Here is an 18210-nt window from a genome sequence, read left to right as displayed (position 1 = left end):
CAATGAGAGGAAGAACAGAGCGAAAGAGAGGCGAAGGGCTCCCATCCTCTCACTTTGTCTCACATGAATGTAGTAATAAGCCGGTCCTGTTAACTGCGTCTATAAACTTCAACCCACGTGCCAACAGGGATGACAGCAATACAGTGCTAAGTCTCCAGTTATAGAGGATGCACTTGCAGAGTGTGTAAAAGTAACTCTCAGTAATCCAAAAGCTTCAGTGCTGCAAGAAAAATTCAAGGAACAGCCTTTGAGTTCCACGCGTTATGTCCTTTTTTTCTCACTCCGTCTCTGTGTCTTGGTCGTTTGTGACTCCCTGACATCTCTGTCTTTTTTCCCTCTCCCTCCCCTCTTCTGTCCCTCTTTGTAATTACTGACTCCCCCTCCTCTGGCACACACAACACAGCAGACTTGATTTTCTCTCCTTTTTTTTTTTGCTCAGACAGGCAGATTAGAGAGTCCACCCTCCTCCTCCTCATCCTCCTACTTTCCCATCTGTGTGTGTGTTCTCCGGGTCGTACTTGGGGTCTTTTTTAGCCTATCCCTCACATCACATGTACAGTACAGCATGTCAACTCTAATGAACATAGGAACACAGACTTGGGATGAGGTATATCATTCATTATGCTGCTATACCGGCCTCTACTGAGGCTTGTGGTGAGATAACAAAATGCCATATAAAAACTGAAATGTGTCCAAAATACACTGCAGGAGCATCAAGGAGATTTCTTTATAACGCCATGAAGGTAAAGCATTCCTTCCTAGCTAGATGTAACATTTTAAAATGTGTGGGAGAGAAATAACATTGAAAAACTAAGAAAAAACAACTTTACTACACAATAGCTGTGCTTACTATGCTCTATATTCAATTAACTACTGTGTGTTTTAAATATTAGAACATATATTCTTACCTATTGACATTTCATTTATGCTCCTGCATGTTTGTGCTTTTATATTTGTTACTGTTTCTAAGATAATACATTAAGCTTCGCTTTAATATTCTGTCAGTTTTACAACGCAACTTGATTCCATTTCACATATTCAGTCTGTGGGGTCACGTGTGAATGGGAATAGCAACCAATATTCAGAGAAATCGTTTTCCTTCCTTAAGACATATTAATATTTCAGAGAAAATGCAAGTGTTCCTTTTTCTTTTAACTGCTGTGTTGTTAAAATAATCTGTAACATTGCAGGGCTGACGCAAACAAATCACAATTTTGGCATTTACATTAATTGCTACACCAGAAATGTTAATTGTCAAACTTGCATAATTGAATACTAAACACATTAAAAGAAGATTGGCATTGGACATAATCGCCATTTACACTAACAATAAATGTGAGCCATGTCCTATCCTTTTCTTATTCTGTTGAGTTTTATAGTCGTAAAGATAAGGGTTACACTACCTGCTGGATTCTCTCTTTCCCAATATATTTCCCCTATAAATGTAGACGTTGCCATGGCATGTGTGAATGGGTGCCAGATGAAATTGTTCCTGAATGTAGTAAATATCACTAGGAAGGTTGTTCCAATAATTTACTGGTAGCTACTGTATGTGTAAAGAGTGGCTATTATTGCAATTCTCCATTCACCACAGAAAAGTTCACCTCTTAATGATGGTATCAATTATAAGTATCAGGTATATCAATAAGCCTGCACTAGATTTTTTTATCAACAATTCTTGAAGTCTAACAATTTCAACTATAAATGTAGAATTGTCTTGTTTTATTGAAGACTGAGATACCTAACCCTCCCCCTTTAAATAGCAGAGCAATAACAAAAAGGCCTTGATAGATCACATTCAAAAGTCACATGACTGAAATTAAAAAATAAATACAAAAGGTTGAATGGAAGCATTTATAAAGTGTGGACTTTCTCTCAGTTGCAGCTCACTGATCAAGGAGAGAGGGAGAGAGGCCCCGTGTTGGTGATGACAAAGAGATGCCTGTTCTGTCGTATTGTGCTTCTCTACATGTTTGGTGAGGTCCAGGATGAAGGATGGAGTGCTTCTGAGGATCATTGGGTGGTGTTTGTTTAGGCTGAAGAGGGGCGTGCTAACACTAGGCATGTGATGGACTATATTTTAATACTTCACTTTTGAGGAGAAATCAAATTGCAACCTGTGCTCAAGGAACAGGAAACAACCTAAATATGCAAGGGTTTATGGGTGCCGGATACATATGAAAATTGTGACATCCACATAACATCCCTAGGCAATATGTAACACAAAAGAAGGGTAGACTGGCATTTGTAGCATTTGGAGTTCCAATAATTTGTATTCATATTTTCACTTTGCACAAAACAAACACCTTTGTGATATGATGGAAACATCACTGAAGACATACACAAACTGTAGCAGACCTTCCCAACCAGTCATCCGTTTCTCTGGTTGCTCAGGTTAATGAAGAATTACCAGGACTTGTGAACTTAAGAATGAAAGTGAAGACGTAATAACCATTTGGCATTCAAGGATGCTTTTAAACATTGCATACGGCACATTTAGGCTCTTTAAGATGGGAAACATTGATTGATGTACTTTTATTTAATATGTATGTAATTATTACACTCCAACATTTTTATTATTATCCATGTGACATCCTCCTTGTCCTCTCTCTTAACCGCCTTACCTTGGGGTGGTGGGTTGTAGGAGTTGATACATTTGATCAGACTCTGGGAGTCGTGCAGGTTAGAGTACACTGACATAAAAACTGTTGTGGGAGGGAAAGGGTCGGTCTCTAACGGAGCAAATGATAGGTTTAAGATTTAAAGAGAGGGTGAGGGAGGAGACCCCCCAGGGGGAAATGCTTGATTAGTCATGGATTAGCCAGGGATAAGGTGTTGTGGAATGGGAAGGGGTGAGGATGGGTTAGAGGGGGTCAGGAAGAAAGGGGGGACCCTGCTCTGGGGTTATGGTTAGGGTTACTCTAACCCTATTAAGCTGAGGTGTTCCAACTATAATGGTTGGCAATTATACAGGTTTTATCAACGAAATAAGTCTTTAAAACCATATCAGTGTTTTACCCAGCAGCAGTATACACTGTGTAATAACGACATTTAGATAGAATAACTATGCACTGTATATAAGAAATGAGTTGTTCAACATGTGATTTCAAGACTTCAGTTTGCTTCCTGCCGTCACCATATTGGTTTTTCGAACCAAGAGGGTGGAGCAAAGTACATCTAAACAGATTTGTCTAAATGACCCAAAGGTTAAATTAACTTTCATGAACTGAAAACACTGTGAAACAATTGAAGTATCAGGATGAAAATAAGAATGACACCAAGACAAGGTCCCACTGTGATAGAGACCTGTCATCCACAAAGTAGCCACTCCATAAAGCACAGTATTAGAGACTATTTGAGAGAATATGAGTCCATTATATTCAAAATGATGTTGAATATATTGGATGTAGTTAGAAAGAGTCTAGGAAATAGCAAATGAGACCTCTAACTAATTAGGAAAATGTTTTCTGTGGTCAATTTTCTCGTAGACTTCTAGACAATGTGATTTCTTTGTGCAACCAGTGGAGTTTCCCCATACTGGCTGTTCCAATTCCACATTGGATTCATAAAATACTACTTAAAGCAGTATCATGTGTTTTTTGGGCCACAAGGGGGAGGCAGTTCACGCCATGATTATAAAGTACAACATACTGCAACCTTATAAAGTTGTTTTGGCACTCTTGTCATCACAAAGCTGCCTATTAACACATCCAGAATCCACATAAGCATTCATTTGGGAGATGGCCGATTGACGAATGTGAGTCCATTATTTATCCTTGTTTAGTATTGTTCTGATGTCCAACAACTTTTTTTGTTAAAAGGTCTAGAGGCTTTTTGAGAGTAATGACAGTAAAGTAAAAGGTAAGGTTAGTGAAACAATAAGCTAAAAGAACCTAAAGACTCCTGCTGGCAAACAGCGGGTGATAATTTAATGTGGGCTCTTCACTACAAAGAACCCCTGTCACATTAAACATTTGATCCATTGGTAAAAATAAATCTTGAAGAGTGGAGTTTCCTCAAGTAAATAATATGTAAATAAAAAAGGGCGTAGGATGGTGAACATGGCCTCTCTTTGACATTATGGTGTTAAGAAATGACAAAAAGAACATGTCAACTTTCATGTGCAATGGCTGCTGCCCCATTCTTATGCGTGTTCTCCTTTTTTTCTAAACACGGTGACCCCGTTCAGGGCCTCTGGATTCCAGGAAGAGTCATCCCTATCACGCTTCACCCCTGTCTCTCTCTCAGTTCCCACTCTACCTAGCAACCTTCCCAACAATAAACTCTAATTGGTTTACTGTCAAAGTCAATCGCATTGGAGATCATATGAATTTATTCACATAGATAAATATTAAGGAGTATTTAGGAAACAGAGAAGAAACCACGTGGACCAGAACACTTAACACTCTGTAATATGTCACATTGTTATCATAAACATGTCCATCAGTCAGGCTTAATGGTCAATCTTAGCTCTTAAAATGGATTTCATACATGTGTATTAGATGGAGTTATAAGATTGTAGGTATCTATACACATACACATCCTTATATATCAGCTTACTGTTTTCAGGAGCTTTACAATAAACACAACAGAGCAGAAAAAATAAAGGGGACTTAAAAAAGGGAACCTCTTACATAGCCTTGTTCACAAAAACTGGCACTCTGGCAGTATCTAGTGGTCATAAACAGTAATAAAAGCAGACCTGAGTAAAGAAAAGCATATTGGTCATGTTACCTTCATATATAAAGCTAGAGTTAAAAGAAAAAGAAGGTTAAAAAAGATGAGCTGCCAATCACATCTTTTTCTAGGTTCATGTTTAGAAAGCTTGCCACACTAATATGTTTTACATTTTAAACGTTTTTGTTGAATAATAATCTGGTTGAAATGTCGAAGTATATTATTTATTATATAAATAGACTGAATAAAGACACTTTTCTTTAATACATTATCGTCATAATGACCAATGAACAGCACATTAACACCACATGCTTGGATTTAAAGAGCCTACCAAACATTTTTCTAGAAAGCTTAAAAGTCAAGTATGAATGAACATTTTACCCAAACAACTGAAGTTTCCATGACCTCATGCTTTTCTAAAATTAACCAAGAGTGGGCTTGGTTATGACCAAGGCAGATGTTTGTTTAATAATTTAAGTCATGAAGTGGAAACCTAATAATACACATTTATAGTATTTTTAAAACACTTTAAGGGAGAGCATATTGTTTTCCTTTAAGTATACTGTGTGTTTTTTTACCTGACACTACAAATAATAATGCATCAATATCAATGTAAGCATACAATTAAATACAGTCTCTCATTAGGTTAACACATCTGAAGGGAAAGCATTTAAGGTGTTGGTTAAATGATTTAACTCAGTGAAATTGTAAAAATTATATAATATTATTATTATAGAATGTTTTTTTGACCCCGGCTTTTCTTTCCTCCAACAAATTCAGAGCAACCTTTTTGAAGGGATGCAGAAGGATAACTCATAGTGCAAGTATATCCAAATAATCACATATCATGATAGGTTGTTTTTATAATTACCAATTCAAACTCATCAAAAGGCTGTGGAGGCACATAAAAAGCTGGTAACCACCACTTTGTTTAAAACATTCCTGCATAATATTTCTGCAGCAGTCTGGATAGCTGTGCAATTCAAAGATGCTCATGATGGTCGAAGCTGACGTGCAAGGATGATTTCATTCCTGTTTGTGTGTGTGTTGACAAGTCCTACGTGTGAGTTTGAGTGTACAAGCTCTGCCAATTAGAGCGAAAGAGGTTCTGGCTCACAGGCTCTAGTGTTTTTGTGCCAGAACAACACAAGAACTCATTTATCGAGCACTACAGATGGTACCGAATGTTTAACTCTTCATGACTAATTAAGCTCATACATCTTCGGATGACCACTCCAAGGGTATTTTTGTTTAGTTTTTCTTTTGTGTGTGTGTGTGTGTGTGTGTGTGTGTGTGTGTGTGTGTGTGTGTGTGTGTGTGTGTGTGTGTGTGTGTGTGTGTGTGTGTGTGTGTGTGTGTGACTGTGTTGTATATTTAACTATTCCCTAGTAGGTCTTGAATGACACATCCTCTTAGCCAACCCTAAAGCGAAAGAAATGCGGGTGGGCGTGCTCCACAGGTCAACAGAGAGGACCTGTTTTCAGGTAAGGGTATACCACACATGCACATTTTCAGACAGTCACGCACATGCACACTGTAGCCACTAGGCAAGTAGTCAATGAAGCCAGTGTTGTACCTCCCCCTACCTCCCTTCCTCTCCCCCAACCTCCCTTCCTCTCCCCCATCTTCCGCTTTTCCTACGATGTGTTTTCATTTCATATTTCTAGGCCATGTTCAGCCAGGAAATGTTGGACTACATTTATAAGCTCCTATTGTAAAGGCTGGCCAAGAAAGTCACTAAAATAAAACACTATCATCCTTTTGAGTGGTGAGTCATTGTTATTATTAAGTCAAATGTAGCTCATTTATTCAGTGGTATTAAAACACACTAAATAAAGCCAGAACATCAGCCAAACCAGACTAATGTTTTTTGAGGTGGTTGCTTTATTTATAAAATTACAAACTTCTTCAGGAACTTTAAAGGAACTGCTTCAGGAATGTACTGCATTGTGTTTGGGATCTGTGACCAATGCTGAAAAGAAAAGGAAAAGTGATGCTGAAAGGAATAAATAATAGGATTGAGAGGGGGAAAAAAAGACATGTATATATATAAAGAGCAAGATAAAACAAATATTTCCAGAAACAGCGAGCATGATTACAGTGGGAAGTGTGCCAACCCAGATTTAGTCAAAATAAAGTCATCTATGTCCTTTTTTACTTAATAAATTATTTTTAAGGTAAGGACATAAATGATGCGGAAAATTACTGTAACTCAATATCATGTATTTTAGTTATAACTTATCTAAGTTGTCTTAGACTATCACAGAAAATGTTCACAAAAGTACATATGATGTTTATTTTTGTCATATAAAAGTTTGTAAAAATGATTTGAGGAATGGTGATCTCAGCTTGTAATTTACAGCTACATCACTGAGAGGCAGTGTAAGCTGTTGGTTTGTACTCATTAAGGTTGAGTGATGATTGCATGAGTAGGACAGGACTAGTTCTTCTCATCCAATCCCCTTTTGTGTCCAGGACGGCAGGTGGCAGACATAAAAAAAATGTCTGGAATGTCAGGGATGATTTCAGACGTACACGAACACACAATCACACACACATTCACACAGTCTTTGAACCTCTAGCTCAACCTCCAACCTTCAGTGAAGACAAAGGGACTACCTGCAGGCAAAGGGGCAAGGCGGCCTGGGAGTGAGTTACAGTCTATCAGTCCCCATCAGTGGTCTGCTTAATAAGTGTCCTCAGTGGAAACAGTGGGGGTGAGGGTAGCAGAAAAAGGGGCATTAATTATCATCATCATTATCATCCCTGTCATTTTTATGCTTACCATAAATAGTAATAGCCCTGGTACATAGCTTTTTACTATGCCTAGAGTGAATTATACACATGATAATAATATGAGTGTAATCCAGCGCCTCCTAATCAATTTCAGTTTATCCCTTTTGTACGCTTGTATACAATTCTGGTTACAGGCTCCCTCTTTTCTCCCTACACTCAAAAACCCCACACTAAACAAAGTAAAAGATTAACAGGAAGCATTTATCAATACATATAATGATGGTAATCCGGTAGTTATAGCTCACAATGTGACAACCCTTGTGACAAATTATTCCTAGGCATGGGAAAAGAGGGGGAGGATGGGCAGAGGAAGGGAGGAACTAAAAAAAGAAAACAAAGGGGCTTCTTTGGGAAAAGAAAAGAAAATAGGAAAGATAAGAGGAGGAGAAAAGAAAAGACTTAGAAGTCAAAGAGGTTATCGCAAGTAGAGGTTGACCCCAGGATAGGATTAACCTGAACTGACCTGCACACACACACACACACACACACACACACACACACACACACACACACACACACACACACACACACACACACACACACACACACACACACACACACACACACACACACACACACACAAATAAATAAGACACAAATGCTGTGCACTGAAACTTTGATATCATATAGCTACCCAAACTCTTTCAAACCAGGATCTTGTGTTGTGGATAAAAATGTGTGTGCACCAATCTCATCCAAACTTTTGTGAATGTGTTTTTGTGTGTCCCACTGTCAGTCAGAGATCCCATCTAAAACCAACGAAGCTAGTAGAATTTAGATTGCATCGTGCTGAATGACAAATCATGTTGTAGTGTGTTGGCTTGATGCTATCAAATAATCAAATTAAAAACCAGGTTTGCTCTTACTGATGGCAGATAACTATTATTAGGATAGTTTAGGATAATAACCAGGGCAGACATCCAGCCAATTGCATTAGAGAAGTCATGGGGCCAACATCACACATGTCTCACATAGAAACACAGTGGAATAGACGAGTCAGTTAAGTGGTCTAAAGTAAATGCACTTTATTTACATTCATTAGGTGTTAACAGATTGTCTAAATCTTACTTATTGGATAAACTGTGCTTGGACTACACATGACTCAAAAATGAATAGCTTAGTCAACTATCAACCCTGCTTAAGTGGCATTTAGAGGAAGTCCAAAGCAAAAAAGGAAGTACTGTATAATTCCAGCACACACTTTTATCAGAATGCATTAATACTAGCCGCATGTGGCGGACAATTACAATAGCATCATGAATCTAAAAAAGTTACTGTATTGCATGATGGAAGGAGTCATTTTTTAAGTCAGTAGTGAGCCAGCGATGTGGGTTATAAAGCAAGGTTTGCTAACATTAGCTACCATAACTTACTTGTCGTATACTATCAAGAAAGGCTTTAGCAGTAAAACATTGATGTAATGCACGGAGCAAAGGTGTCTTAGGTAACGTAACGTCTCATTTGTTAAAGGAAGATTTTGGTACAACTTTCAAAAGTTACATTTTTTGTGACTTTGGAGCAATGCTTAAACTAACAAAACATCATGTCATAAATTGGGGGTGCACCGTCTATTCCGACATCCCCTATAATGACATGCACCTAATCCGACATACCCCTTTTACGACATGCCTCTATTCCGACAGTTTAGTACCGCCATTCCGACAGTCTACCCAGGCTCGTCGGGGCATCGTCTTTCTTTCATTTTTGTTTGTGTGTCTTTTTAAAAAAAAAAGTATATATACTTTTTTTTTTAACATATTCAGTTTATTTTGTATAACATAATATAGCCTATTGTTGTTATGGATGCACTGACTGGTTGGCACCCAATTTCGTTGTTGTCCGATCGCCCTGCATCCGATCTGCAAGGGAGTCGCTCCAAGAAAGTTAAAGCTATGCAAGCCATCGAGGCTGCTCCCAATTCTGCCGAGCTGTAGACCGGAGCTGATGGGATGACGATGGAGAGACTTGGAGGAGCAGTGACGGTGGATTGGGGAGGGCTATCAGAAGCGTCCATGAGGGAGGAGGGGGGCCCTGCGTGTCTGACAGTGTCAACTACCGCTCCGAATGCTTCCACTTAAGTGGGGCTATGCAGACGGAATGGCGGAATGTTTGAAAAAAAAAGTAAAGTGCCGCTACTCCGACAATGGAAAAGAAATTGTCGGAGTAGCGGCACGTTTAAAAAAAAAATGGAAATGCCGCCACCGACAATTAGACGTCAATGTCGGAGTAGAGGTATGTTGGAATAGCAGCATGTAATAAGTTGTGATGGTTAGCATATAAGCAAAGATTTGCCTTACACATCCAGAAATGTTAGTCCAATATTAATTTGCTTGTTGACTTCTGGGAAGAAATATCTGCCAAATATCTAGCTAAATGCTAAGTTTCGACAGACAACAGACACAACTAGCTCGATGCTAACTTTTTCTTTTAAGTTATATCTGTGTTTTAGCTGCAAACAGCATCCTGCTGCTGGAAACCCAAACTAGAGCAGAGACAGTCAAATTGTGGGTCATTTAACCCCAAAAAATAAGCTGTAAGACACTGCAACATGAAAGCACTAAACCTTTTTTATGAAGGTGTCTGCAGCATCACTTTTCAAATTAAATTCAGTGAATCCATTCTTAATATATAAACACAAGTTTATGCAGCATAAAGTCAATTCTAAATATCAAATTGGTGTGGTGGCCATAAGCAATGCAAATAGTATATTTTTTAATTCTGTAAAAATAATAATAATAATAATATGTTAGTCTTATGGTGGCATGTGATTGAAGCATGACTTGCAACATGGGAGCAGATTAGTTTAATGGCTTACAAGCTGCCTGCCGTTCCACAGGTTATTAACACAAAAACCATTTGACTCAAATCTGGATGAACTTCTGACTTTGGACACACACACTCACACACCATTACAAATACACAGAAGTCCTCTCAATGCCACACTGTATGATAAAGAATGCACTGTTTGGAATTGCTATGAAGTCAGAGGCAGACATCTGCAGAGGGACCGTTTCCATTACATCCAGTGTCCTGGCTTTCACCCCATCCTGCCCCCCAACCCCCAGCCATCCTACCAGTTTGCAGCTCAACAATGGGTTTTTTTTCTTCCAAGAGCTACTGCCAGCTGAGATGCAGCTTGAGACAGAAGGACAGTGCCATGAGCTAGACAGGTAGCTATCACATTGGCGGCAACATTTGGTGTACAGACCCCTCTCTAAACCTTTTTGCTCTTTGCCATTTGTGTTTGTGTGTTAGTCTTATTTGTTTGATTTGTTAAGTCAAATTTCAATTTGCTCCAAACCTCTGAACCAAGCCGAGCCATTTCCACGAATATACGGTATCATAGATACAAGTTTGTCTGTTTACATCCGTTTATGACCTGATTATGCGTGTATGGGGCACAGTGCATTGAATGTGAAACTCTCAGTGTGTGTTTGTGTGTGTTGGCGGGTGTTTGCTCAGCTGCGAGTGTTGTTCTCAGAGCAAACAACCTCTTAGAGCTTCTCCCATCGACTTATCTCCTCTTCCAATACGAATGCTAATGAAACATATGGGAGGCACCGTAATGGGGGAATTCTTTCACAGATTTTGATGTGAAATGCCTGGAATGAAAGACAACCTTTTAGAGAAATGTGACAGGAAAATATTATCTCATCTTCCCTCTACAGCCCCTCCTGGCAGAGTACCATCTATTGACATCCACCCACTGAAGATGCAGCACAAAGTTCACTATTGTTTGGAGCTGTGGAAATAAAATACATTTCTGTCTTCCTGTCTCTGTACAGACTTTATATAGATTAAATGACATGACGTGAGGTCAGCACTAGACTAAAATTAAGTGCTGTTAGAGGGCAAAAAGCTTCCCATCATCCCCCTCTTGAAATACCTCATTTATTTACATGTGTTGCAGGCTGATTTCTCAAAAGCTTATGTAACTGGTCTGAAATTGGATTTTCCCTCCAACCCCTAGAAGGATCTGGGACATTTATCTACTGGTACATTTATCTTTGGTTCCCTGAGCACATTCTGTCCTCCTTTAGTCATAAGAGTAAAAATATTTCAGAACTGTCCTGCCCCGCGAAGAGTCCCTAAGAAATCATAGATGATGTTGAATGCACAAAGGAATATGTTTTATTAAAAGAAAACATGTTTCGTCAAAGGCACGAAGGTGAAAGGAGACTAAGTCCACAGAAAGAAGGGCCTGTTTTGCAATTAGCCTATTTATTTATTATAAATCCTTTGTAAAAAGCCCCAGTGAAATCTTCAAAGTAATAAATAAGAAAAGGAATGAGATATTATAGTATTGTCAATGTTTCACCTATATCTTTTTCACAGGTTCAGCTGCTACTGACTGTAGCTGGTTAAGAGCACCGTCAGCCGAAACAGTCACTATAGAAGAACATCCACATGGCCTCGGGCAAAGAAGTGAAGAAGAAGGATTTAAGCTGCCGTGTCTGATACAAGGGCAAATAAGAAATCTTTCCAATCTAAACACCAGGTTCACGCAGGATTTCAGTTTCCAATTGATTCTTCAATTACATTACACAGGAATTGGGATTATGCATGGAATGTTACCATACTCTTCCAGAAACCTCCTTTTAGAGGACAGGACAATTATGATGTTAGTCATTTAGTGTTTGCCAGACAGATTTGTCCTTCAGGGAGAGAGTGGGGATTTGTGTGTTTAAGTAGTACTGTCCATCTGCAAACAGCTAAATCATTTTAGTAGCCAGCGACCCAAATATGCAAAAGCATACCTGAGCATAAACACACACACAGAAGAACATTGTACTTCCTCCTACCTCTCTCTTCAAACAAGGTATTGAAAGTAAACTCGAAATAAGAAGGTGAACATGATGTTGTACAGTTCTCTTATTACATTGTGACTAAAGTAACCAGCATGACAAACTTGTAAAGATAGAGTGGACTTTGTGGTAGTTTGTGGCTGTCACATATTCATTGTTATTCTGGACATGGCTCTGGTTGTGACTATATTTAAGTAAGACCCAAATAATCAAGCTAAACAAAGCAAAACAGGTATAATATCTGCCCTACATAAAATGAATCTAACTGCAGGTCAGGTTTGGATCTGTCAGTCAGCCAACTACTTACTGTCTGATAGCATCTCATTAGCTATCTAAACTCACTTTCTTGTCTGTACAGAGAATCCGCGGTCATGTACCATTACTTTGGACCTAGTCTAGATGCTGTGAATAGTTGTAGGTTGAGGAGTAAATAGCCTTACATAACAAACAGCATAAGCAGCAGTTTACCACTGATGATATGTATAGAAGTGAGTCAGAAGGAAAAAGACCCTGACAGTTATTTTGAAACGGGTAAAGGAAGCAAAGAAAATAAGTATTATTATTTTATTTTATTTATTATTATTATTATTGTTATTATATTCTTATTCTTATTGTTATTGTTATTATATTATTCTTATTGTTGTTGTTATTATGATTATTATTATTATTATTTTTTTTATTTTTTTTACCAGAAACAAAACGTTGTGTGTTCTCTTCATGCAGATAGATGTTGTGACAGGCCTCACACATTTTACTTTTTTAAATTCACATGATTATCCTGGCTTTAAAATGTTAAAATACCTAAATAAATTGATATGACTGGTATTAACATGAGCAATATTCAACCTTCCTTCAATAACATCACTTTACTGAACTACAGCTGTAAAATGTAATATAAAAAAGCTATTATTAACTATGCTGCTATTGTTTGTCTCATCCAAAAGTAGGCTGAATCCTTTTGGTATAAAAAAAGGCAATTCGAGAACATTTCTTTGGGCTCTGGGGTTAACATTTTGACAAAAGAAAAATGATTAATTGATCAAATATTCTGCAAATTAATTGATGATGAAACTTCTCACTAAATTTAAATATATAAAAATCCTAAGTTGTACTAGGTGGAAATGTTCACACCTAGAGCAGGCAATACACGTGTGTGTGTTAAAAGCCTTCATTGTATGTTTCTATCACAGAAGCACAGATAGCGCGGCACAATGATGATGATTCATGGCAACTTTTTCAACAGTCTCTATGGAAACGGTGTACCCAAACAACAGCAACATTCTCCTTCCTAAAACACATTGCAGTAAGTGCTGTAAATCAGACTTTTTATCTTAAAAATCATCACGTTGATCAAATAAATGCTTTATTTATTACTTTAACGTCCTCTGCAAAACACATCTTTTGCAGTCTTTATTTCAAATCCAAGCACAGTCTCTTTTCCTCTATGCTGTACTGGGAACCAACATCAAGAACTACATCATCTCAGTGTGCATGGCATCATGGAAAACACAAGAACATTTTCAATGGAAAGTCATAAGACCCTAACAGAAACAGCCATTCTTATTGTCGAGTTTCCAGTGACTGTTATTTTCCCCATCCCATAGATCTGACCGTTACACACATGCAGCAATGACACCTTTTACAGTTGGCCCATTGTGCCCAACTGTGTTCAAATTAAAGTTACTCTGCCTCATTGAGCACATTCCAGACAGGACGCCGCTGCAGTGAGGGTGTTCAGTCCTCTAATATACTGAAGACATTTTGGTAGAGGCTCTTTCATACAGCTCTATGACACTCACACTTGCCAGGTTTTCAGACTCATAAAACACTAAATGGAGCTAGCTGGAAGTTTTATTCCAGGAACAGCAAAGACCAAATAAGGTCAAGAGCGGAAGAAGCAAAGACTTAAAGGTGGGAGTTGGGGGAAATATGTTTTTGACAGCAGAAAACTTACAGAAAACATACAACAACCAAAAAAAAAAAGCCAACCAAAGTATGGCTTTTCAAGAGTAAATGATGTGATTTGGTTTTACAGTACAGAAGGGCGGCTTATCCAAAACGGACTCCCACTGGGTTCACCTCACAATCATTTATATTTGCTAAACATGGAACCCTTTCAGAGCAACTCGACCAACGCTAAATGGGAGGTGAAGGTTCCTGGAGGCAGGAATAAGAGAACAGGGTGAAATTTGGAGTGTGGAAAACAGAAAAATAAGTTCTGTGTCTTTAAATTTAGATGCTTACAATGATGCTCTCTAAACCGAACAGACTAAAGCAACTGAATAAAAATAAAGATTATTTCAAAGTGTGAAAACGACGCTCGCTCACATTAGTGTTTCAGACTGTTTTTGTAAAGATTGATGTCTGTGCAGAAACAAAGTTGTTGGAAACACCAGCTTAACGTGGACACTGCAACGCACCAAAAGAGGAAAAATACGCTTTTTTTTTGTTTCTCAATTTCTCAACCTGAATTCTGTCTGAGAGTCTCTTCTCAACTTGGCCCCAGAAAAGTATTCAAGCATAAGCATTGAAAGACTAATTGATATCCATAGAGATGACATTTTGTACGATTGGAACACTGGTTTGTGGATTAACACATATGATATTTTTATGATCACAAGACAGCCTCTCTAACCAGCAAGCCTGTGGCAGTCCACAATGTGATGTGCTGTGTTCACTGTGTATCAAGTGATTCTAAATCCTGCAGAAATACTGTAACCTGGACTCTTTCTGAACTTCTGTGAATGTAAAAAAAAAATCCATCCATTGTCAAAAATCAACCACCCACATACTTAAACGTGCTGACATTAATCTGGCCCAGGGACAAGTGTGTTCTCAACATTGCTTTTCAAAGCTCCGTGTGAACCAACCCACACCGACCCCTCTGATGTTCTCAAGCACACAAATAGCAAGTGCAGTGCAGATGAAACCCCTCACACCATTACCATACAAACTAAACAGTTCATTTCTCACCCTGGTGCAGCGTTTGACTCGTCTGCCACTTCCAGCTACCTCATTGTACACACACAAACACACACTTTCAGGATAAAGGGGGTAGAGGAAGCCCGGCCCATTGCCAAACAAACAAACTATCCCTCTCCTACAGAGCTGTATAAGAAAAGCCTCACAGCAGGGAGTAACTATAGGGAAACAACAGCAGCGGACAGAGGTGTGAAAATGGGAATGAAAGGGGACTGACCCCATGGGTTTGTAATGAGGAGTGGATGACTAGTGACATGTTCATTTTATAACTTGTACGTTAGGTTAATTGTTCAACTGCAAACTCTTTTTTTTTTACATCAAGGCCCATTCTCATTCTCATTCACTCATTCTCATGCCATGCCTCACAAGTCTCTCCTTAAACCATATCACTATTATTTGTTTACTGCCTAAATGATGTAGATAACTCAAGATTACTTTAGTTGGCTTCCAGCTTATAGATACATGTAGTCATCTAAGTCCATTACGTGCACCATTTTCTTTCTGAAAATACGACCAAATTGGGATTTCCCAAATAGTTCCCCAGCTCAATATACACTTAATATGACTCATCACCTTTGAAAGACCAAATGTTCTCAGCAATTCTTTTTTCAAGGGTAAATAGTTTGAACATATTCCGTGGTTAATATGTTGAAATCAGCCGCGTACAACTTCCAGTCGGCTGATGTTCCTTGAAACCTACAGTAATACCTGAAGTGTGCCGGCAACACTTGACTCTTGACATTGATATATACACCATGACCATTCAAACTGTATTTTAAAGCTTTATCTCCTTTGTTCTTCTGCTATTTGAACTGTAAAGATAGTCCTTACCAATCTCTTACGATGAGGACCCTGAAAAAATAGGTATGACCTAAAGCCCCTGCTGCTAGTATTTAATCGCAAATAAGCAGATTAGCATGGTAACAGTTTCAAATTGAACGAGTGATATAAAAGTCCCCAAGATTTCTGGTTGAGGTAAACAATGACACCTGAAGCAGGCAGATTTTATTCACTAGCTAGATGGCTAACATTAACTTCATGAGTTGGTTGGTAAAAGTGAGAGAAATGTACAGCCGTAGAAAAATTGCCAAGTGACCGTAACTTTGTGACACACAATATAGGGCACACAGTAAAAGGACAGGATGCCATGAATCTGATCACAATTATCCAAAATTGCTGTTACTGCGTTGTGCATGAGAAAGTAAAGCATCTTGTTTATTAGAACTTTTGCATATAATTATTCATAGTTAACACTATAGCGTACAACTGTACATGGAAACTGATATTACTGCCTCATGATACAAGGGCAGTCATATTAAGCAAGGCATTGTTACCTTCAAAGAAATGAAGATACATTTAAAAATACAATCCTATTTGTGTATTTCTGTACGGTGTTGGGAAAGAGCTGCAGCAGCATGAATATTACCTTCTATAACCTGCAGGGCAGTGGCCAGCCAGCACAGCAAGAGGAGATGCAAGGCAAGAGACCACCTGAGGAAACACATCATTCACAAAAATGTTTTGTTCAGGAGGGGGAAAAAAGAGTTACATTTGAAAACGCCTAACGTTAGTGGCTGATGTAGAGAATGACAAGTGTTTGAATGTAGAGGCAAACAGGCTGTCCAGAGAAGAAGTGTTGCTACATCACAGGTCTACTCTGAGGTGTAACTTAAATTTAAGACAGGATGCTTTCATACATACAGAAAAGGTAAAGTCATTTCGAATTGACTTACCCTTGAAACATTTTAGCGAGTAAATAAATTAAAATCCAGGTTTTGAAATGAACTCCAAGTGCATGTGTGTGATGGAATTCCGTCCAACTCTGTGATCCCTCTGCCTCACTGTGCAGACCTGAAGTCACACTAATGCTGCTGCTCTCTCTCTCTCCCTCCCTCTCAGTACAAAGGCTCTCTCAGTTCTGAGCTGAGTGACTCTCAGACCCACAGAGTTGGAAATTTGACTCCCTTCAAGGAAAAAAATCTCCCCCCTTACTCACTCAGTGGACCCTCTCTCCTAACCTGAAGCTTTAGTCAAGTTATTTTCACTAATGACAATATGATGGACGTCATTTAAGAAAAGTGTTTCCATCTTTGCATCCATTTTTAATACGTTTTTTAAAAAAATGTTTGTAAATCTGATGTGTAGGTATAGCTAATATCAGACTGAGAACAAAATATTCCAAAACAAATGTTTATCAATTACTTATTCAGACATAATGAACAGTGATGTATATTAAAGTGTAAGATGGCCTTGGTCCAAAGATTTGCTGTTGAAACCATTGACACTTCCCATGTATGGTATTATGTATGCACCTTGTGTGTAACCCTTACATTCCCATTAGGTTTGGTGCAATCAGGAAATTTCACATGGTAGCTTCATTATTTGCCTCAAGATCCATAAAACAACTATTACAACCTATGGTGGAGTAATACTAGTCCAAGGTGTTATATGTGTGTCAGTTCATTTCTGGTAGTATTTGAATAAAAATGTGGAATCATGAATTTTTCAAATATATTTCCATCCCAAAACACTAAAATTGTGCTCCTTTCTAGGTTACTTCAGGGGGGTCCATGTGTTTTGGGGGGAGTGGCTTTAGGGGAGACTCTAAGGAGAGGGGCGCTGAATAAGACGACCAGAGGTAATAGTTAACTTTCCTTAATTAAAAACACACTGGAAAGAGTAAAAGTTGCAAGACAAAAACAAGGAGAGCATCCAGATTATATCACAAGTTAGCAAAGCCCTTAATTATACCCTATTTTATGTTTTATTTTACTCTTAATGGTACCTTAATGTAACAAATGAAATCATGTGGTATGAATGAAGACTTACACAACTTCGTAAAAATGTTTAGATATGAGGTAATAAATCAAGTTGAAATATGATCATTTTTTCATAGACTTCTATACATGAGGACTTCTTCTGGAAACCAGTAGAATCCTGCCGTATATAA

At 38.4% G+C, this 18210-nt stretch overlaps 1 protein-coding gene across 5 annotated transcripts in view; it reads right to left on the bottom strand.

The window, feature by feature from the left end:
- The window catches only part of col15a1b (collagen, type XV, alpha 1b), a 44540-nt gene extending 27387 nt beyond the window's left edge, over positions 1-17153 (bottom strand). For all 5 annotated transcript variants that reach the window (XM_063886637.1, XM_063886639.1, XM_063886640.1 and 2 more), the window contains exons 1-2: positions 16994-17153; positions 16687-16751 (exon numbers count right to left, since the gene is read on the bottom strand). In XM_063886637.1, the coding sequence (XP_063742707.1) occupies positions 16687-16751; positions 16994-17004 (76 nt within the window). In that variant the 5' untranslated portion in view covers positions 17005-17153. The remainder of the gene's footprint in view (positions 1-16686; positions 16752-16993) is intronic.
- Positions 17154-18210: the final 1057 nt, after the last annotated feature.

This window comes from Eleginops maclovinus, chromosome 6, assembly GCF_036324505.1.
Source record: "Eleginops maclovinus isolate JMC-PN-2008 ecotype Puerto Natales chromosome 6, JC_Emac_rtc_rv5, whole genome shotgun sequence".
In the NCBI taxonomy this organism is placed as follows: Eukaryota; Metazoa; Chordata; class Actinopteri; order Perciformes; family Eleginopidae; genus Eleginops; species Eleginops maclovinus.
Note: the sequence above shows the minus strand (reverse complement) of the source record. Positions and strands in the feature narration are given on the sequence as shown.